The 22722-nt window shown below is 38.0% G+C and overlaps 1 protein-coding gene across 2 annotated transcripts in view; it reads right to left on the reverse strand.

The window, feature by feature from the left end:
- LOC122992653 (nck-associated protein 5-like) overlaps positions 1-22722 on the reverse strand; it is a 94459-nt gene that overhangs the window by 40678 nt on the left and 31059 nt on the right. For both annotated transcript variants that reach the window (XM_044366514.1, XM_044366515.1), the window contains exons 3-7: positions 20093-20183; positions 16323-16478; positions 8920-8988; positions 4275-4313; positions 3232-3351 (exon numbers count right to left, since the gene is read on the reverse strand). In XM_044366514.1, coding sequence (XP_044222449.1) covers positions 3232-3351; positions 4275-4313; positions 8920-8988; positions 16323-16478; positions 20093-20183 — 475 coding nt within the window. The remainder of the gene's footprint in view (positions 1-3231; positions 3352-4274; positions 4314-8919; positions 8989-16322; positions 16479-20092; positions 20184-22722) is intronic.

Below are 22722 nucleotides of genomic sequence, written 5' to 3' on the forward strand. Positions count from 1 at the left end.
CCAAAGTCCATCAGATTCATTATCTGGGGATCATAAATAGATGTGCAAAATTTAATAGCAATCTATTCAAAGGTTTTAGAGATATTTGACAACTCCTCAAACAACCGGTGTGCTGCAAGAGAAAGCTATGTTTCTAACAAGTCTCCCTGTGTTCAGCTCTCAGTACCTTCGTAGCTTCTAAATTATTTTTTTGTGGTTTGAAGTTTTCTCTCCTGTGTTCCTGTTTGTACTTTCAGATATCTGCCTTATTTCACTGTTTCAGAGTCGTGTTAAGTTACTGCTGATGAAAACCCAACATTTCCTGCTTTTGCTGCTCCATCTTAAAACCTATTGTGAAGAAGATATAGGAAGTTAAATGTGTTTATCACCAAATTAGCAGAGCTTGATTAGTGGTGCCATTCTACAACAGCACAGCATGGTAGTCCCAAAAGTCATGGCAAGACCCTATAAATTCCTGCAACCAATCAGAAATTATGAAAGAATGAGGACAGAAATGTTGAACCAGTCTATCATAGCACAACACACACTTAAAGTGTATTGTGTGTTTCAGTTCAACAAGCATAATTCCTGCTGGTATGAAGACAGTGACTGATACTCATTGCAGTTTAATAACCCAACATTTCTGTCAGTTAGAGCTTACACTTTTTTGAATGCACACCTAAAATCAAGTCCTAACAAGCTGAGCTCAATCATCCATTTCAGGGGTTTTATTTCAATATTCAGCTCAGAATGAAAAAAAAAAATCTGTCCATCAAAAGTACCATCCATCGTCAATTATTCATGGTGAAGTTGACCAGTTTACTTAAGATTCATGCAGTAAGTTTGACTACCGGAGCAGTAAGTTTCTCTCCATTGCAACACATCTCTGTTGTGTGGAACAAGAGTAATCTTGTTAGCAAATTAGTTTTGTCATTTTTTGCTGTATGGTTTCTCTGTTTTATTCCAAATGCTCAGCCAAATTAAACTCAACTTCATTCAGTTTTTGAGAGAAAAGCTAGATCCTCAATATTTTAGAGTGACTGAGCAATGAAATATGCACAGATAATAATGTATATACACTGTACACCAAAACTCATCACCTAGTATTATGAATGAATAGAAAGTACAAGCCAGCTCACCACTCACACTTTGAACACACTTCAGATCTAAATGGATTTGATTAGATAAAATGTGTCTATCCAGCCAGCTAGCACTGTGCAGCAGGGGAAGAGTGCTACCTCATTAATTAGACAGTGATCAAAGCAGTCAAATCGAGCCCGTCAGCAAGGTTACGTAAACAAACCTCAAAATTCTTGTAATGAAAAAAAAATGAAACGCCAACCTGTGGATCAAAGCATTGCTTGAGGAAAAGGTTAAAAGAAAATTTAAACTTTACAGCGTGCTGTCATACTGCACATCACTGTTGCTGCCTTGTAAAAATCATATAACTGCAGTTTGTCAGTTTACCTCCTTTTAAGAGTGGAACATGAGCATTTTTAAAGGCACATAAGCATCACTGAAACAATACAAGAATATATTTTGTCTGACAACAGTAACAACACTTGTTATGGCTTTTGCTTTCCTAAACAGACTCTTTCTCCCAAAGTTAATCTGAATTTCAGTCAGGAACACTCTCGTCATAGATTAAACCATTTATTGCAACAAATGGAAATCCAGTTTAGCTTGGCACTGATGCCTCCGCTCTAAGATGCGCCCTGGATTACCCAAGCACCATGCTAAGCTAAACCAGGGAGCACAATACAGAAACCCCCATGGGTACACAAGAGTGGGCCCAAAGCCTACCTTTGAGCCATATTAAGACTCTGAACCAAGAAGGCTGGAGTGGTGGAGGCAAAGCTTTCCCAGCAGCAGCAGCGTGAGTGTGACAGCACTGGTATAGCAGGGATCAGTGTAGGAGGGAGTCATATTTAAATGGACCGCCTTGTTGAGAGAATGGCTTTGATTAGTTTGTGACTGATAAGAAACGCTGATTCAATCAGCAGGCTGTCAGCTAATAACAGCTGGGGTGTATGACTTTGCCAACACTTGTCTCAATGACATATCTGCCAACCAAAACCTTTTTTCCAAGGCTTTTGGAATCAAGATGAATACCTGCTTTAAAAACATGCTGCTTTTTGAGGCACAATATAATCAGAAACGAGATGTTGGCAGGTCACATTGCTTTTTATTGGCCACTTGGGAGCAGCAAAGCAAGCTAAAGAGAAAACAAGTTTTTATGGCTACCATTAGCAAACAGTTGCTAATTTACACATCCAGCAGACACTGAGCAATATTAGCATTTATTTGAAGTTGTGCTTCTGGCTACTTGATGAATATTCACTCTCCTTTTAGCTCTGTTTTGGTCTCAACCAACTCCTGATAAAAATATCTGTCTCTTTAGCTGTTAAATGCACCAACATGTTCACCAGCTAGTCGCAGGTAGTGTGAAGTGGGTTCATCTGAGCTTTTCTTTGAAAATAGATACTACTGCTGGAGACAAGTTTCATAAGTTAGAAGTGACGAGTGAGGTTTGCAAGCCAGAAAACCCAAACAATGAGACAGAAGATGCTAAAACACAATGTAGAGCAGAGGGAAACTGCATCATCATTTTCTGTGGGTTTGTCACTGCGAGTGACACCTGCCAAAGCACACGCAGTCATTTTATCCATCGTTGATATAAAAATATTGATTAGGGCAGCTTTAAAGCTCTGAACAGAAACTGAACAGCTGAACAATTGCTTGTCATGATGGCTAACAGTACTACAAGAAGTCCCCGGGTTTTAACCAATTATCCCTAACGCTCCACGGTTGAGAGCTTTCCAATTAGAGGAGCATGTTCAGCTATGTCTCCGATTTCTACACCGTCGCTTTGCAGCTGCAGCTGGATGAGAGGTCTGGCTCACTGTTAGGCTAAATTCTGACATGATTAGCATAAAAGTAAGGCATGGTAATGCTTGTTTGATGTCCTACAGTGCACTCGAGCAAGCCACTGTGACACTGACTGCACTAATTAAGTATGGAGGAATATAAGGCCCAAATTAATCCATTCCTACTTCTAAATCCGACTGCAAAACTGTACATCCTAACAATTTTAATTAAATTGCATCCTGGGTAGATTTCTCTCTCTTTGCAGTCCCTTTTAAAGTTGGTAACCTTTAGAAGTAGAGCACTGCTCATGTAAAATTCAAACAGCCTTGAAGCAGGGTAGATCTGTCAGTGTCTGTTTGTGTCCATTGCACCATGTGGTCTTACCTGGGAGACAGGAATTGTGGACATTTTGACACGTTGTTGAAACAGCACACTCAGTATGCGGTTTTGCTGCTCCAAGTCAAACACACGGGTCCGCAGCTTTACACATTCCTCTTTCAAGTCCTAGAAACACACAACAGAGGAGAAAAACGGACAGATGACTGCGACTGACGGGGATATTTCAGAAGTTTATACATGTATCAGATGCTAATTTAACAGCTATAGGACACAATGATGTATTTATGCAAGACGTACATGACAATGCTATAAAAGCTGCATCTTTAGTTTATAGGAAAAACTAAAATTAATAGTGCTGCACAGTAGTATTTTCTCTTTTAACTTGGTTTAAATATATTTAAAAGCATTAATAAGTGACAGGACAACTAATTATTTGTTTTCTACACAAGCACTGCATTGAAGAAAAACATTCATAGAACAAGTAAAAGGAACCAGCTTTCAGAATTAATTGTTTTGTTTTGATACTTGAGTGTGTTTTTCTGTCAATACCTCTTTCAAATAAAGCCTTTTGAAACTTTTTTCACATTTACAGTTTCAGAGCATTTTTACTATGATTATTATTGATGATTATTTTCACTACATTTATTTTACTTCACACTTTCCTGTGAAGTGTGAAGTAAATCTGAAAGCCTGAACTCTACAGAAACAGCATCATGCTCAATCAATCAAACTTTATTTGTATAGCAGCTTTCATACAGGTTAGCGCAGTTCAAAGCGCTTCATAGATGACTGACAAGCCGATAACAAGACAGAACAAGTGTAGACTGTAAAAAGCACATTCTCTGTGAAATGCGTCCCGCTGGTTCACAATGAAAACTGGAACTGATAACGTTTACAGTCAGTCTGACAACCACAGAACCTCAAAGTATTGTAGTTTTTTTCTTTTATTTTCTAGACATATGCTGTTAATCTTTCTCTATGTTAGTGGCATGCAGCTGTTGATCAACTTGACAGTCATCTTTTCTCTGACTGATTCTAATGACTGACTGGATTATTGGTGCTTCAGTACTGCAGAGACAAAGACAAACCTTTTGAGTGAGGAGCGCCTGGACCACCTGGTTAGCCACCTTGAAGAAACATGGAGAAAGAGAGAATATGTTAATATGTAAATAGGTGTCAGGAGCCAGATGTACAAACGGGAATGGGCTGTACGTAATTAATATTTGATTATTGTCATTATCGATTAATCTGCCAATTATTTTCTCGATGAATCATTTTAATGTCAGAAGATTGGGGAAAATGCCTGTTATAATTTCAAACAGCCCAAAGTAACGTATTAAAATGTTGGTTAATTCAACCGGCTGTTCAAAGATATTCAGTTTACTGTCACATATAACACGGAAAAGCATAAAATCCTCATATTTAAGTGTCTAAAACCAGTGAATTTATGGCATTTTGCACCTCACGCAGACTTCAGACCAGCCTGCACATTTTTCTAAAGCCAGACGTGTGTGATATAATAAGATGGAAAAATAAGGTGAGAGAATCTAAATATAATAAAACATTGTTTATTTAAGTTTATAACCAGCTGCAATGATGATGTGATTGTCTTAAAACAACAGTCAGGAGTCCAAATTAACATTGAAATAGGTTTTTCTTGCCATAATAATTCCTCCTGTTTATCTCACTTACACAAAACATAACAACAACTTTCCCTATCTCAGTTGCCCCTAAGCTTCATGGGAAATGTAGTGCGAACTCAAAACAATTTACATAGGAAGCATAATTTTATATCTCTAATAATATTCTTTTTATTTTATCCTTAGTGTTACAAACTAATTACTGAGTATCACGTGTACCCTCACATATTTGAAATTGGATGGCTTTAGAATTTATTAAATTCTATTTTAACAATAAGAGTTTTTAATTAGCTTTAATAAAATAGTCTACAAACAAAAGACACTTTTCTGTATGTTGTTATTCACATTTAACTCTGTTTCGGCTACTTGGTCCCTTCCAGTTAAAAAGCTCAAGTCGTGTAGAATAACTGCAGTGTGAGATATGAATAATCAACATAAACAACATAAAACAGTTTGACTTTCATTAATTTGTAAATTACTTAGAGCTTCATAATTCCCCTATTTAAACTGACTTTAGCATCAGTGGTTTTAAGTATAATCCACAAGTCATTAGCATTAGCGTTAGCTTGTTGTCCTTTGCTATTATTAGCAGATAAGTTGTTGTTTTTGTCAAAGCAAATTTGCAGCACTGAAACAAAACAGGGGATGGACAGGAGGAAACTTTTTACTCAGTCAAGAGAAAGGAGCTGAGGTTAAAGCCTTTTCACTAATATTTTTTGTTCAATATGCTATTAAATGCAATATAGTGTTAAGTGTCATTTAGTTATAATAGTAGATAGTTAATGATAGATAGGTGGTTTGATCATAAACATAGTAATCAAAGCAGATGATTAAGATCGATTTATGGTCGTTTAGAAATGTTTCTAACGATACGCTGTCCAACTACGTCAGAAATCAAGTGTGTTTATAGTGGCTTCACTCGAAGGCGGCGTGAAAAGCGGAAGGCAGTCATAGTGTCGCACTCGGCTGTTCACATTAAAGGTGACAGAAATAGTTGCATCATGAATGATAAAGGAGAGCTAGAGAGAAAAGTTCAAACCCAAACTCCTTTCTCACCACTGCACAGCCGGCCAATCAGCTCATGAAGTGAGTGTGAATGTCGGCTTGTCCATTTCGTAAAGCTGTGCACAACCCCACTTTACCCGCCATGGGAAAGGTGCAAGTGGGGGTTTAATGGGCATTTCCACCATCCGACAAGCATGTCTGAAGGAGCATACAGCCACCTTTACTGGTAACAACTTGGTTTGGTGTGAACATTCACTGCATTGTGAAACTGTGTTCCCTCAAAGACTCCATGATGCCGCTGTGTGTCATTATTTTGGAACAGATTTCAAAACTTTCTGTTCGAGGTGCAGCGAGACTGGAATTGAAAATGACCAGCAAACACCATCAGAGAGAATCTAAAGGCATGTAAGATGCTGTGAGGACAAATTGACAGCATGTTGCATCACTGAGTCAAATTAAGTGAAATCACACAGCAGTTGCCTGCAGTTAGTATATTTAACTTTATTCTCAGCACATAAATAATCTAAAATATAGTCATAAATATCTAAACAAATGTTTTTTAAGAGAATGTTTCTGTTTTGGTCCCTACACAATTTATTAGCTCGCCTTGATGAAACTGGAATAACATTGATCCATAACTGTTTCTTTTCTGTAAAAATCTTTACAGAGAGAGTAAAAAGTTTTATTGTAGATATAAAACAGCATGTTCTGAAACACTTTCTTTACTGATTATTTTTGATTTCTGAAGTGGAAGCATACATTATTCCCCGAAACTGGAATAATAACTATGTTTTCACTTGCACTCATGTGCCGCAAAATGATTTCCCTCCACTTCTGTTATCTATCTATGAGAACGACTCGCCTCAGCTCATTCAGACCATGACAAGAAGCCTTCTCAATGCTTCCACAAAAGAGATTCATGTGCATGATAAGACTGAAAAGAAGAAGAGGAGGAATTATTCCCACACTCTGAAATTTCTGTCCTCTGCCTGAATATGTTAAATTCTCATAAGGGCAGCGATCTCCATAGAAACAAGCCTATTAGAGGAGGATTGCTAAAAAAAAAAAAATAAAGAGGAGCAGTCTTGCCAGCTGGAAGGAGATGGAGGAAATACAGAGAATGAGATGGAGAGACAATCAAAGTGTTGTCAGGGAGAAGAGAAGAGGGAAGGAGTGCAGGCAGACAACATGCTGGAGGTGGGAGGCGGACCTCCTGAGCAGTGAGGCTCTCATTCTCATATCGCCCAGGGCTCTGTTACCTGTCCGCTTCAATTAGAGATGTACCTTTCCACTGGCTGTCCTCTGTGGACTTCACTAACACTATAGATAATAGTCTGAGTGTGTGTGTGTGTGTGTTTGTGTGTGTGTGTGTGTTAGCTACAGAAGTGGATCGTCATCTCCAATTGTTGGAGTCCAGATCTTTTTTTTTTTCTGACCTGAAGTTGAAAGTTAAAGTTCAGGATTTTCAACAAGTCCTTCAAATTAAACAACAAAATATGTCATTGGTCTGTTCACTGCAGAACACAGAGAAGCATTTTCTGACGGTCTGGTTAGCTTAAAATAAGTACTTCCTTAAAGGGGGTATATCATGTTTTTTGAGGTTTTTTTGTTATTTATATACTGTTATGATGTTGGATGTTAATATAGTTGAAGTTTGTGTTTAAAAATGCCTGCAAGTCAAAATCCAGGGCTTCAGCCTTAGCTGACAATTCGTTTGCAAAGTTACCTCTACTTCACTATCGAACTGATGTCAGTTTGTTCGTGCATGTCCACAAACGGCCGTCCGCTCTGTAGTCTATGTTGCTAACGTTGTTTCACGTTGTCCACTCACATATTTCGGATCAGATTCAGGCTCAAACATGTACGGTTGTATTTGAGAGGTTTATATTTTGAGATAAAAACAAGTGAAATCCTACTACTTTTTTGTTTAGGCTGTCTCTGGAGCCAGCAGAAGCTTCCTGAAGCTAGCCAATCAGAACAGAGTGAGGGCCTTAAAGAGACAGGAGCTAAAACAGCCTGTTTCAGACAGAGGCTGAACTGCATAAAAGGCCAGTATAAGATAAATAAGGAGATTTTAACTGTAAATAATGCAAAGATATTCTAGTAGAGCCCAAGAATATAAATATAGACCTGGAAATGTGCATGATACGTCCCCTTTATGGTTAGAGAAACATCGTTGTCATAGTTACAATAATAAACACGTGGTTAAGGTTCGGGGATGGTTGGTCATGGTTTAAAAAAAAACAAAACAATGTTGACTCTGGGGCTATTTTCATTATTGAACCTAAATTTCCTTGATTTATATATTTCTTAGAGCCACTGGTTCTGTCTTCAAATGTTTTGTTTGGTCTGATCAACAGTCTGAAAACCAAAGAACTTCGGTTTACCGACATGTATGACAGTAAATCCTCACATTTGAGAAGCTGCAACCAGAGCATATTTGGCATTTTTGCTTAAAAAACAACTAAAACGATTTCTTGTTGCAGCTCTTGTTGACTTGCAATTGTAAACAGGAAACCAACAGTTAAAGTCTGACGTTTTATTGACCGATCCATCCAGCCCGACCTCCTACTTTCCTCCCGTCATAACTACTCCCGCCACTAGATGGCGTCTGTCACTTGAACGTTAACTTATCTAATTTTGGGGCACTTACTGAAACAACTGATTTTTCTTGGGAGAACAGTCTCGATCATTCACTTTCTTTGTGGGAACAGGAATATCAACATCAATCTCATGTCTGTGCATTATGGAGCTGGGATACGTTTAGTTTAGTGTAGCATGAATAATTAACAAGTTGCACCTTGTTTGTTTAATCTGTAAACAAACAGAAATGTAAAAACAACAATTTGTAATTTTAGAGAGAGCTGGAACTATGAAAATGACTGTTTGCGAGTGGAAATAAAGGATGACATAAAGTATAGGGACGGAATAAGAATCATTTTGAACAGCCAGTAAAATAAATATTAATTTCCATGTGAATATTTGCCTTTGACTTGACTGTGGTGGAATTACATATAGAGTAAACGCAAACATGATATTTTCCGTATATCATGTGATTACATTCCGTGCTTGTTGTTGAAACACTCACCTCATCCAGACAGCGCTCGTACTGCTTCCTCTGGTTGTCGTTTTCCAAGGACAGAGCCGAGTTCTCCGCCTGTAGAAGGAAAGCACACACAGATCAACTTTTTCTTCTTGTACCTTCACTTGGATGTTGTTCTCTTCTCTGTGCAGAATAACGTATTGGCAGAGTTTGTTTTTTTCACATTTATCTGCAGAAAGAGGAAAGTTTCACCTTAAATCTGAGTTCAACACAACTACCTATGAGCACGATTTGTGCTCTTGGTCCAGTGTGCAACTTGTACAAGTTTGTTGTGGAAACTTGAAGCCTCCAGTGCACAAACACTGAAAATGGACTTTACAGTTTTTAAATGAAAAATATTCTCATGTTCTTAGATTCAGGAATTTTCAGTGAGGCGGGGAAAAAACAGATTAAACACATATAATTATTCCAAGCAGAGTATTTTTGATATATATATTACATGTCTAGAGGGAATCTTTAACAAAACCTGTTGAGGTAAGGTCTCATGTTTCAGCCGACAGTCAAATACACAAACATGGTCATGGGATTAAATTAAAAACCAAATGTGGAATATGACGATCATGAGCCTTTGATCCTATTGTTGTCTCTCCGGGACAGTCTCGCCTGGAAAACAAACAGACAGACGGACGGACAGACAGTCAGACAGATGAGGCTCTCTCCCCGCAGCGCTGCAGGATTTTGCAGGTTCTCTGCAGAAAGACGGTTCTAAATGAATGATGCTTTAAATTTCAGGCATCCAAACTAATCCCTGCAGACCTTCCCTGTGTCTGCAAGGCTCACTTTAGGTGCTCCAGCTATAATTCAATTAGTGACAGAGGTTTTGCCCAACAGGGAAGAGAAACCATTCTGTGAACTCAGGAGGTGACTTTCCACTGAAATGATTAATCCAGTAAATCTTAAAAGGACCTGAGCTACCTGAGCTGTCTTGTTTTCAGTTAAGTGCTGCGGGCGACTCTTCTCAACAACAGGCTCACAGAAAATCACAGAAAAGGCCTGATGAACAAAGAACTCACCTCACACAGCTCAATATCATCTTCAAACTGACTAAAGATAGTCACCACAGTATTTCAACCTGCTCCGATAACTGATTCTGATTAATATCCTGAGACATGTCAGTATAAACCACGCGGATCGTTCTGAATCTTAGGACTGTGTTTAAAAGGCCACAGATCAGCCTGAAGGTTTGCAGCCAGTGTGTGTGTAAAAGGTCAGGGAAGTCCAAGTTATGAGTCTGAACTTTAAGTGTTTGAGTCTCATACGGTACGTGAGATTACAAACACTACATCACCTTTTATTATTGATGTGACAGGACATCGCCTTTACAAATTAGCACATTACACAGAATCTGCTCTGAATGAGGAGTCAACTAATATTCTAGTAAAATATTATGTTTTGGAGATTTTTGCATCAGCTGCACAAAAGATTTTTCTTGGAGGATTTTTGTTAGGACAGACTGTCAGTTAATTTTGTTAATAATTCTTTCAGAAACGTCAGTGTTGGTGGCAATAGTCAGACAAGTAAAACAACCACAAAGGACACAAAAGACTCTGCAGCTTCCCTCAGTGTTATAGAGCTTTATAGCGAGTTTTAGCTCATTGTTTATCTGTCCGGCTGCAACTTCAATGTTTTAGTTCACTCTCGGCGCTCTCATAACGTCGTTTTCAGCCACAGCAGGCAGCTGCTTTCAAAGAAAAAAACTCTAAAAAGCCACTGTACACTACCTGCCCAGCACCAGATGGCAAACATACACAGTTAGCTGTAGACTAGCTGGTGAAACATAGTGGAGCATTTAGCAGATAAAGAGCCAGATATTTCCCTCAGGAGTTGGTGGAGAACAAAAACAGAGTGAATATTGGATTTACATTCACCAGGTGGACACAAATACAACTCCAAATGAATGATAATGTTGCTCTGTAACTGCTGGATGTGGAAATAAGCAACTGTTTGCTAACAAGTTCAACATATCAGCTTAAAAGGTGATGATACGTCAATATTGTGTTCACAACTTGTTTTTGCTGCTTCCAAGCAGCCAAAAAATTAGTTAATGCAGGTTTAAATATTATGTTTAATCCAAGTCTGCTCTGAATTCTTACAATTATGTTTTATTTCATTCAGAGGTTAGTTGTACGAGAAGAGGGAATCACAGTTTTTCCACTTGTATTTGTTGGACTTGTGGTTATTGTTTGGACTTTTTGAATATAATATTTTTTGTTTCCATCAAGTTTATTTTGTACAAAGGAAAGTGGATCAATAAACCCTTTTTGCTTCCATCTAAAAGAAGGGCTGTGTGGATATAGAATAAGAAATACGTGTTAACTAAAGTTTACTCTTCACCAAGTTTTGGATCCTACAAACAGAGATATACTGGAAGGTATGAAGCATCTCTGAACTCGGGTCGTCTGGGAAGGCAGAACTCTCCACCTCGGTTCTGATGGAAACAACTCATGTCCACCATAGAGAGGATGTAATACATCACTGAGGATTGCCCCCCCCCCCCCCTTTTCTTCACCACTCGAGACTCACTCAACGTAGAAATAAATCACTCGCTAAGATGGAAATGTTTGGCAGTGTGCTTACCGCCATGCTCCTTCATCCTTGTTTTTGCACAGTTGATCTGCAGAGAGCATCACATCAATCCGTGTAGTAGGCTTAACTGTCAAATTCCACTGAAAATTACTTTCTGGTTGAGGTGCTGAGAGTCAAAAAGCACAGCGAGCTCAGTCTGTTTTTATTATTTATCTTCTTGCTCTTATTTGTGGTTCTCTGAGAAGTTTTCTTTTTTTCATTTTTCATGGCAGATTATATGGAAAGTACCCAAGTGTGCTGCCATGACTGGAAAGTAGTTTCAAACTAAATGGAAAAGCCTGTAATGCTCCTCCAGTCCAGCGTTAAAGTTTAATTACAAATGTGAATAAAATAAATGCAGCCACCATGAAGATGTAACTGCATGAAAACCATTAAATACACTCGGATTTATCCACTAGGGTCAACAAAGTAGACAAGAAAATTGATGTAATTTAAGCCAACACTTCTCCCCAAACGACCATCTCTAATGACAAAGTGGTTATTGCAGCTTTCTTAAGTAGTGCTAAGTCAAATATCACTGAAATATCAACTGATATTACTGAATTACTGAATTACTGTGACATTTTGCAACATTAAAGCACACAGATTACATGCGGTATGTGTCATGTAATCATTTAAATAAAAATATTGAAAATGTCACAATGTGTTTGTCCAGGAATAAGTCCGCATTACTGACCTTCTATCATAAAGCTAGTATGTTGTCTTGTATTTACTTCCCTCTCTGTTTCTCTCTCTCTCTCTCTCCAAGTGGGAAAAACCTCAACCTCCGACCTGTAATTTCAAGTCAGCGATATCAGGAATTTCTGATAGCTATGAAAGAAACACCTATGAAGTGACAACAAAACAGATGCCAAGATGGCTACAAAACCATAACTTTCGACAGTTGGAGGTAATTAAACCTGATATTATACACAAATAAAAACTAAAAATAGACTGAAATGGTTTAGAAAGTATTTTTCACACCTGCTTTAATTTGTCGTTTAACCCCCAACTGTCAGACTATCTTTAATTACACAATTAACACAATCACTGTATGGTAACGCTCCTGACTTGTTACTATGGAAACAACTCTTCCCATTATGCCAACATGACATGAACGCTTGCAAGACATAAACATGGGAATCTTTCCCATCCATCCCATATGATGTAAATACGGCGTGAAGGCCTCTCATTATGTGACGTTTCTGTGTATGAGCTGTTTGTTAAGTGAAACTTGTTAAAGAATAAAAAAGATATTTGGTGGGATTGGTTTCTTATTGTCAACAAATCTCATGCGCAGAGCCAAACCAACAATGAATTGATCTACTTTTATTGTACATGTATCCAAAGTCTGATATATCTTAATCCTCTGTGCTGTAGATCTCCACTGTTGTCCAGAAACTATTAAAACACATCAATGAGTAACACATCTGCACTGGTTGACACTGTAGTTTGTTTAGAAACGGCTCCAAAGATTAATAACAGCGATAAGATTATAACTCTCAGCCTGTGGATACACACACAATACTTGTAAGCAGGATGAGTTCGTTGTTGGTTTGGTTCTGTACATGAGATTTGTTGACAATAAGAAAAATATAGAAAATCACCAGCCTTATCCTTAAAAGACATCAGGTAAGGTGGGGTAACCTGTACACTTTCACTCACACAATAGGTAACTTCTGTTAGAGACACTTTCTTGGTTGGTGCCTCCACTTTAATGGTTTATTTGTTAAAGTCACTGAAGCAAGTAAGCAAGTCTTTTTGTTTGGGTTTTAAGAGTCTTTTGTGTAATTGTCACTATTGTAAATAGTTCAAATAAATTGGTCATTCTTCCGTTTCTCTACTTTGACTCTGTTTCAGTCGTGGTTGTTGTGTTACTGCCTCCGTTTGTCCACCAAGAGATGTAACACCTGTAAATAAAACTGCTCCTGGACATTAATGAAATAACAATAAACAAGTATGTAATGTAGAAATATTAAACTGATTTGTGTTAAACCTTTTCTCTTATTTCGTTTTATTGATGTCAAATGAACATCAACTAACTTAAAGCTGGTAAATTTTACGGCACATTAACATACAAAGAAAGAGAAGTGTGAATCTCTAACTGTAATAAGTCATTGCAGGAGTTCAGTATTTAGCAACTTTGTCAGTGTTTGTGTTTCTCAGACAGCTTGCGTTTCAGCCACTGCAGGTGTTTGATTAAATGACGCCCCCAACATCTCCAGAGATTAGTAGGTGTGACATCTAATAACCATCTCTCTTCACATCTGTCTCATTTAACACCACCTGCAGGAACACCAGTACCAACAATAATTAAAAATAAATCTGAGTTCTCTCCTGATAAGGAAACAATGATTTTTTTTGTATTTTTAAAGAACCAGATGGAATATAATATTCATAAGTATGTTTTAATTAGTGTATAATCACCTGAAACTAAGAATGTTGTGTTTTCGTTACCTTTGAATGAAACCTTTATATCTACATAAAGAGATGTTCCTTTTCCACGGAGACCGCCATGTTGCTGTATTGAAAGCTCCAGCTACGTAAGAGGATGATGGAACGTATTTAATCAATTTCTCCCCTCGTTTTTTGTTTTTATTTTCCACCTGTAGACTGTTACAATCAGAAACTCTGAGTACTTTTAGTTTTATTCATGCTTCGAGTTGTCTGAAAGGCGAGCTCTAAGTGACAAATTTAGCTTGTGTCTGATTGGCCGGTCAACTGGTGGGGACCTTAACCTCTGTAGGGTCGTTTACACCTTCAGGGTTGTTGAGGTCACATGTGGTTCGTTAGTCCTCTTGTCTGTCATGTGACAGTTGTGAGTCCAGGTGTGAATGATTCATCAATCAATCAGTCAAAACCAAGCGGCAACCTTCGGGGCTGAAAAACGAAGCCAATGTGGAAGTGCCAAAAACTGCAGTTCCTTGAACGGCCACTTGAGGCTCCAAAGTGAGTCAATCCCCATAGACCCCCATGTTAAAATGCCCAACTTTACAGCAGAAATAAACATGTTTACAGCCTGGTACAAAAAATGGTTTTGGTCTCTAAAGCTAATTTCCTCTTTCATGACAACTGTACGGGGGGTGAATTTTTTTATAACTCACCCGTTTAAATTTTATTAAGCCGTAAAGTTATGCATAATGGAGGACATGGCTGCTTTGAGTGACAGGTCCACCAGCCGCTATGTGGCTTGTTTCAGCCATTCGGCCCGCCTCTTTGCCCATTTTTGATTGGCTGGGAGTTAGGCAGAGTCACGTACTGCCAAGATGGCGACGGCCGGAGCGGCTCACTTTGAGCTTCAAAACTGCTCTTCAGAAACCAACGGGTGATGTCACGGTAACTACATCCATATTTTTATACAGTCTATGGTCAAAACTGAAGAAGCCTTTTGAATTTGAATGAGAATTTATAAGAAGTCTAGTTACTCCTGAATCAATGCCTTTGGATTTAAAAAAAAAAACACCAAAATCTTTAATTATACATTGATCTGACAAATGAAAATACAATTTTAGAAAATTTTCTATTGAGTTTTTTTAAATGGAAAATGTAACTGATCTGTGTTAGACAGACCCTACTCCTTTTTTAAAGTAAGCAAAATTGCTATTAATGACCAAATTTATAAAAATGAATGATAACAGCAGTAAAGTAACATTTAACTGTGAATAATCCTCAACTGTTAAAGGGTGAATTTTCTCTTTCCAGGCACAACAAGGTGGATTTTTCCTTTAGGTTGCACTTTGCAGTGGATGTAACTTTGCAATCAGTAATGGCTGTCTGAGACCTCTCAACAGATGGAAGTCCTATTACCTTTTTAGCAAGAAGGTGTGACAGAGAGGCGTACTAAATTCACTGGAACACTGACTCCAAATGTTAACTACCCTGTCAGCATTTTAATTATCACCTCCTGGATATGAATAACTCCTTTGTCTTCTGCTGTTTGCTTGCCCCTAGGACCACTCTTCAACATGATGGCCTCTCATTTTCTGTAATATTCAGAGATGGATAGAGGTATGATGAAACTCTGATTGTACTTGTTTGTCATCTACACATCTCTCTGGTATTTTCAAATGAAGCTGCCATAAAGGCTCAGGTGCAGTGAATGACACACAACATTTGAGAGCTATTGAATTCAAACGTGAATGCGTTTTATTTCATAATGTGAAGAAGCTGATGAATTCATTATGTATTTACCGTGGGCAGTTTTTGAATTGTTTTACGTATATTACAGTAGATTTCCCTAATGATTTCATACAACCTAGCCTTCAGCTACCAATTTCACATTTTAACGCCACATAACCCAGTCTGACAACATCAAAATAGCAATTTTGAAGCTATAACACAAGGGTTTGCAACATGCCCAAAGGTTTCAATGACAGCCAGTGTAAGAAAAAATTAAGATTTCCCTCGGAGGGCAGAATAATTTTGGTAAAGGGCCAAATTTTGCCCGCAGGACACAATTTGCTGACCTCTGCGAGAGTAACAAAAATGTGATAATTAGTTTATTGATCTCTGTGACAGCCACTCAAAGTCAAAGTACCATGTCATTTCTTTAATCCATCCTTAATAAGAAAGACACAGAAAGTACTACAGTTAAATATCAGTACTTCATCGTTCAGTCCTACAACAAACAACCTCCTGTGCTGTCCTTCAGCTGACCGCTTATTGTAAGCAAGTGATACACAATAAAACCAGGCTCCCTCACTGTATCGATCAATCTGACATTTCAGAGGTGAAAGGAGGGGACGTGGGGAACAGGAACAGCGGTGTTGAAATGGGGAATAGTTGTGGGAAGGTTAAAAAATGGACCTTGCAATCTAATTTACCTCCAGGGCTCTGAGTCGTTCTAGCAGGGGATTGCTGTCCTTTGTATTTTCCTCCGATCCACCGCCGGCCTCAGGCGAGGGAGGCATCCCTGCCACTGTGGCTGTGGGACCCTCCAGACTGTCCTGCTGCTTCCACATTTCCTCCAGGAGTTTGTCCTGGAACACAGAGAGAGAGAGAGTGGATCAAAGATGCATGCCTCAAAGTTACAAAGAAATGAAAGAAAAATTCTCTATATTATAGTGTGCTCCAGGTATAACAGAAATAAATCCTGATATACAACACACAGGATGCTGCCACGACTGCATGGTGGTCCACTGGTGGAATAAATAAAACTTAAAGTTCCAATAACCAAGAGTTTTGATATGAAAGCAGAAGTTCACAGTTTTTCAAGTCTGGCTTAAAATAATAGTTGTAATTATACTGGTAGCAAAGAGATCCCATCCTAATACACCTTTAATATAAGTGATGGGGCATATAAATGTATTCCAAGTTTATCTAAAGCTAATATGAGGCTGCAGCAGACTGCATTTGTCAAGTGGAAAATATCCAAAAATTTATTTATTTTTGTTTTTATAAGACTGTCCTCCCAAAAAAAACTACACAATAGGTTGTGATGTCAGTTGCCCAAAATAACACATAGTTACGTTTGAGTGACAGTTGCCATCCAGCCGTTGTAGTAATTATGACCCCGAGTAGTGGCGCAGTTCAGATGACGTCTATAAATGTTGATTGATTCAAAGGAAGAGAAGTGGGCTGCAGTTTGTTTCCTGTTTCAGATTGCGAGTGTCACATTTCCAACCGTGAGTGAGGAGAGTTTCTTACAAACGGTAACTATGATCGTCCTCTAACCTTAATCCAGTGGTTATTATTGGAGCCGTGACGACGAAGGTCACCTATCTTTTAAGAAAGAAGTAACTGTAACTCACACCACGTTTCTTAAACCTTATAAGATTTTCCTAAAAAAAAACAAAACAAAAAAAGTATAGACTAATACAAAAGTAATCCTTCTCAATTATCACTTATGACCCACTAGAGGTGTGTGGCGGTATCTGCAGAGACTCTGCCCGACCCTTCTCTGCTGTGTTCGGGACGTTTCTGGGCATCAACCTTTGGGCTGTGGGCGAGTATCCTCCAGCCAATAACAGCGCGCAGAATGTGAGGTCGGGACTCGTAGCGTATCGACAAGGTTACATCGCTGTTTCTCTCCTCTGCTCCGCTCTGCTCTCTGTCTCTGTGTCATGGATGTATAAAGAGCCGCGGGTCTGTGTGTCTGCTTGACCGAGGGCGGAGCTGAGAAACACGCACACAGAGCAGAGAGGCCTCAGCTGACAGGATGAAGCTCTGCATTCACACAAAATCCAGCAGTGCTGCACCTTCATGCAGGGTTGTGCGGGGGTGTGGGTGTGTTTATTTGTGCTTTAGAACATAACCGCCGTGAAACTATTTTAGTTACCTGATTTACAGCTTTGTTCTCGCCAGTGCTGCTCCCTCTCTTCATTCACTCTCTTGCTCACTCAACCACCACTCTCTCTGTCTTTTTCTCTGTCTCAACCTTGAACGCTGTGCAACCGACAAAATCCTGCATAGTTTGTCTTTAACAAAGTGATCAATTTACTGAAGTGAAATTTATAATGTAGTAAAAAGTTGAGAGGTCGTGTTATGGAGCAAAACAAGCTAACAAAGCTCTGTAAAAGGAAACGAAAAAATACATTTCCTCTTTTTGTGACTTGAGTTGGATGTTTGAGCTTCACTGTACAGAATGATGTATCTGCAGAGTTTGTTCTCACATTCATCAGCTGAAGGAGGAAAGTTTCTCTGCTCACCTTAAATCATCTGAATCACTCAAATCAATTAAACTTTCAGGCAGCTGAGCTTTATTTTTCCTTCTTTATCTACATCTGCCTATTAATCTTGTGTCAAAACATGTGAAATACAGTATATACTGTCATAAAATAAATATATATATCATGACAGTAATTTATAGTTCAATTTCAGCTTTTTTTCTCCACTCAGTGGGTTTTTATTTAGTACATTCATCTTTAAAAATCTTAAAAGTTTAAGGGGCGTACCATCAAGCATGATTTGCAACATCATAATAAGTTTGGAGCCAGTCGTGGTCCAGTATGCAACTTACCAGTGAAGTAGGAGACATCTTGTGTTCAACAGTTAAGCTTTTGAAATGAAAAATATTTGCATTTTCATAGATTCTGTATTTTTCAGGGAGGGAGAAGGAGTAGATGTAGAATTTTTAATAAGGAAATTGTACTCAGGTACAAATTATCATCACATATTCTAAAACATTTCTGGAGGAGATCTTTAAATTTTACATTTAACAATATTTGGCTAAGATTACACTGTAAAACATAATATTGGAATTTAGTAATATAAGCAATGTTTTATTATTAACTTAATGTAGATAGCTAAGAAAAAGAAGAAAAAGCTCTCAAGAAAGCTTAAAAATGAAGACTATACTAACTAATGGTGAGGTAAGCATCCATTTCATTCCCTACAATACACTTTCATGGCAAAATATCAATTTAATTACAGCTAGTCAGCATCCAGCAGTCAGTTTGTACAGTCTCCAGAGAATCCCTCTTTCATAAATGTTTCAGACACACAAGAAAACATATATACTCCTGCCACATACACTGTAATCTTCACAGGGAATATTATAAATGTGAAAGTTGACTAGAAACATCAAATCGTCATTTGGAAAAGACTTTAAAATCAATTCCAAGGTGAGATTAATAGTATATTTGAAGGTAAATCATCGCTGGGGTTTTCTAACATGTCATATCTGCAATTTAGATGATGACAAGTGGACAAAAACCCTATTGTTCACATAGTTTCTTATTACTGTACATTGGTGCAAAAAAGCAGGGCTCCGACTAACACATGATTATATTATTACTTTAAGTTTCAGGTCAGAACAATTCTGATTCAAGGTTCGCAGACAAGACTTCAGACGATTCAAATCTAATTCAATTCAAGGTTTTGTAATTTGAGGTTTAGTGTGTTTTTCTGTGAAAGTGTCAGGTCAGATATGTCGATCATATTCCATGTAACCTCCTTCACTCTTCAGTCTAAACGGGTTGTATTAGCAAGCTAACGTTAGCTTTGTCAGCTGGTTCATTCAGCTAGCTAACGCAACAGTTCTACCTGACAGGTAGTAGCTGTGACTATTTAGTAAAAACTCTAAGAACTAGTTTGTGTGGTGCAACTATTTTAATTTAGTGATGCGTAAATCTCCACTTAGTAAACACTCATGTTATAATGAGGCTAAATTTGAACTTTCAAACAGCTGGTGCAACCAAGTCCAGATTACCACAAACAAAGTGCCACACAGAATTTCTGGGCATTCTGGGTCCCTGCCACCCGAGGGCCTATTTAACTGGGGAGGTTAAAATAGTTTTGGGTGGGTTGTGATACTTTTGGTTCCTGTTTGTAATGTTTGGTTGGTTTCCATCTACGAAATGTTAGGCTATAGTCTAATAAATCGGCCAACCGAGTAGATAGATGACAGTGACTCGGTTTAGTCAGTTCAGCTTGATGCAATGATGATAACTGAGTTAAACTGAATGTCTTTTCAGCTCATTACAACTGAGTAGATCTCTTCGCCTATTCCACTTATTATTCAGTCAAAGTTCTGCAAGAAAATATCAAACACTTTTAACATTTGATCTAATGTTATCTATCTACTTTTTAAGACTTTTATGAAGATTGGGCTACTTTTTGGCAACACTGCCCCAGGCTGTTTCAGCTTTGGTACCTTGTATGCTTTCATGAGGTCCAGTGGGTCCACCTTTGGGCCCTCCAGTGAGTCCTGGTTCTGTAATAGCGTTCGCACCGTCTCCTCCATGCTGTGTTCAAAAAGAAAACAGGAAAACTGGTCAGAGTAAAGCCCACTGAATGGAAGAATAGTGAATCTTGAGTTAAACATTTGATATCATTTGAAGCACCAAACAGTAAATATTACAGGTATATTCAGTCGAAACGTTCTATACTATTGGCCTCTTTAGTTCTTTATCTTGTTTGTTCGTATATTAAACAACATGCCAGTCACTTTGGGAATGATAGCAGGTCCCAGTCTTCTGTTTTTTAATTACGGTGGTGCGGCTACACCAGTTTACATTTGGATCACTGACTGTGCCATTATGTAATAGTTTATGACAAGGCAGACATTGAATGGTGAAACTAACAATGTCTTCAGTGCGACGTAATTTTTCCAGCCCAGTGGATTCAGTAATGAAGTTTGCTAATTGGATGCAAAGGTTCAGAACTGAGGGGATGTGAAGCTGATAAACCTGTTGATGGAGTTTTCGTGTTAAAGGGACATTTCACTTTGATAGAACATCTTCACACTTCATCTTTTGCACCGTTTGTGTGACTGCGTGAACATTTGACATCATAATCGGATTAGCTGCCCCTGACGTGACCTGAGATGACCTAACCTACGGTGTGTGAAGCAAATGTAATTATTGGAAACAGTAAGCAATTTAAGGATGATAATTATTTGACAAATGTTGTTGACAAACACTTCATCTACGGAATGAAAAAGCAAACTTGCTGGTGAAACGTTAACATCCTGTTTGACAGCTGACGACAGGTTTTGTTCCACATTATTCTTTTCTTTGTGCACAAGGACATCCACATATTATAAAAACACACTTTTACCTACATACTACTACTACTACTTATAATGATAATGATAATAATAAACTTTATTCATATAGCACTTTTCTTAACAGTGTTACAAAGTGTTTTACAAAAAGAAAATAAAACCAGACAAGGCCGATAAAAAGAAGGTGCAAACATGAATAGGATCAAATAATAAAAGTATATAACAAGCGTTTCCAAAGACTTTTTTACAAAGAGAAAAGTTTTAAGAAGAAATTTAAAAAGCTATTGAATTAGTGTGTCTGAGTTCAGCGAGCAGAGAGTGGAGGAGCTCTAATAGCAAAAACCCGATCATCCTTATTCACCAACCGTGACCTGGGAGTAACCAGCAGGGCTCCATCTGCAGATCTTAATGGCTGAGAAGGCACATACCAGGTCAATAAGTCAGAGATGTATGTAGGTGCCAGGCCATTTAAGGCCTTAAAAGTGAGTAATAAGATTTTAAAATCGATGCGAAATTTAACAGGGAGCCAATGGAGGGAGGCAAGCAGGGGGTGATGTGATTATACCTCTATGTCCCAGTAATAAATACTCAGCTGTACATGAATTCGAAGTGAACAAACACTTGTGCAGGACAGTTAAGAAGCTTAATGCGTAAACAAAGACCTTTCCTAAAAACTCAAGACAAGATCAACAGAATCACATTAAATAAGAATTGTGGTTTACTGTTTCTAAGGATGAATGTACTCAATAAAAGACCCACAGAGTGGAGAATAAAGCTGAAGGTGAATTGTAAATTACTGTTATATATATTTAATCACAGTATATACTGTGTTTCACATGTAACATTTATAGGCAGATATAGATATAGGAGGAGAGTTCAGCTGCATGACATTTTAATCGATTCAAGAAAAGTAAATTTTTATCTATATAGGTCAAAATCACTAATTACAAGAAGCTTCTGTTCAGCATAACACACCTTGAATTATTACACCCTTGATTGAGATGATGAAAAAACCCTTTAACAATAAACTTTAAGAAGAGCAACATTCATTCTATGAAAACCAACATGTTTCTGCCTTCATAAAGATCACATAAAACATCAACAGTGGACCTTAAATACATCTAAACAGTGACTTAATTAATATGTAATAAAAAGTAACAAAAACAACAAAATAGATTTCTAAAAATATATATAAAATAAAAACTAGATACAACAGACAAAAGACTGACAAATAAAATAGATAAGAGAGAATAAAACATTCAAAGTCGGGCGAATATTGATGAACACAGCTTTAATGTTTGACTTTGACTTATCTGACCCTAATTAAATCTGCACATTTTTAAAAAATACCTAACAATCATGTAGGCAATAAACATTACTGACATAACATACATAGACTATAATCTATTGTTTTTTCACAATAAAGTGCATCACAACTACCAAACTTAGTTTCTTCACTGTTATGAAGATTTCAAAACAGCCATGATAATGGAGCTGACGTTAGTTGTATTAGTGTAGTCTTGCGTTCTGATTTTGTAATTGTTTTCCGTCTGAGCTGTGTATGCTTCACATAATGTCGTGTTCAGTGACATTTTGCCCTGTCACCATCAGAGCAGCTTTTTCCCACTTGATGCGTGTGGTGCAGCCATTGCTGACTGTGAGCACACCATTGGTATTCCTGCCCCAAGTCACTGCCACTGACCTGAAACAAACCCAGCCAAAATGAAACCAGCGGGTGGTGGTGGGAGTGGAAGTGGTAGGAGGGATACTTCTCAAGT

The sequence above is a fragment of the Thunnus albacares genome, chromosome 11 (assembly GCF_914725855.1).
Source record: "Thunnus albacares chromosome 11, fThuAlb1.1, whole genome shotgun sequence".
Classification (NCBI taxonomy): Eukaryota; Metazoa; Chordata; class Actinopteri; order Scombriformes; family Scombridae; genus Thunnus; species Thunnus albacares.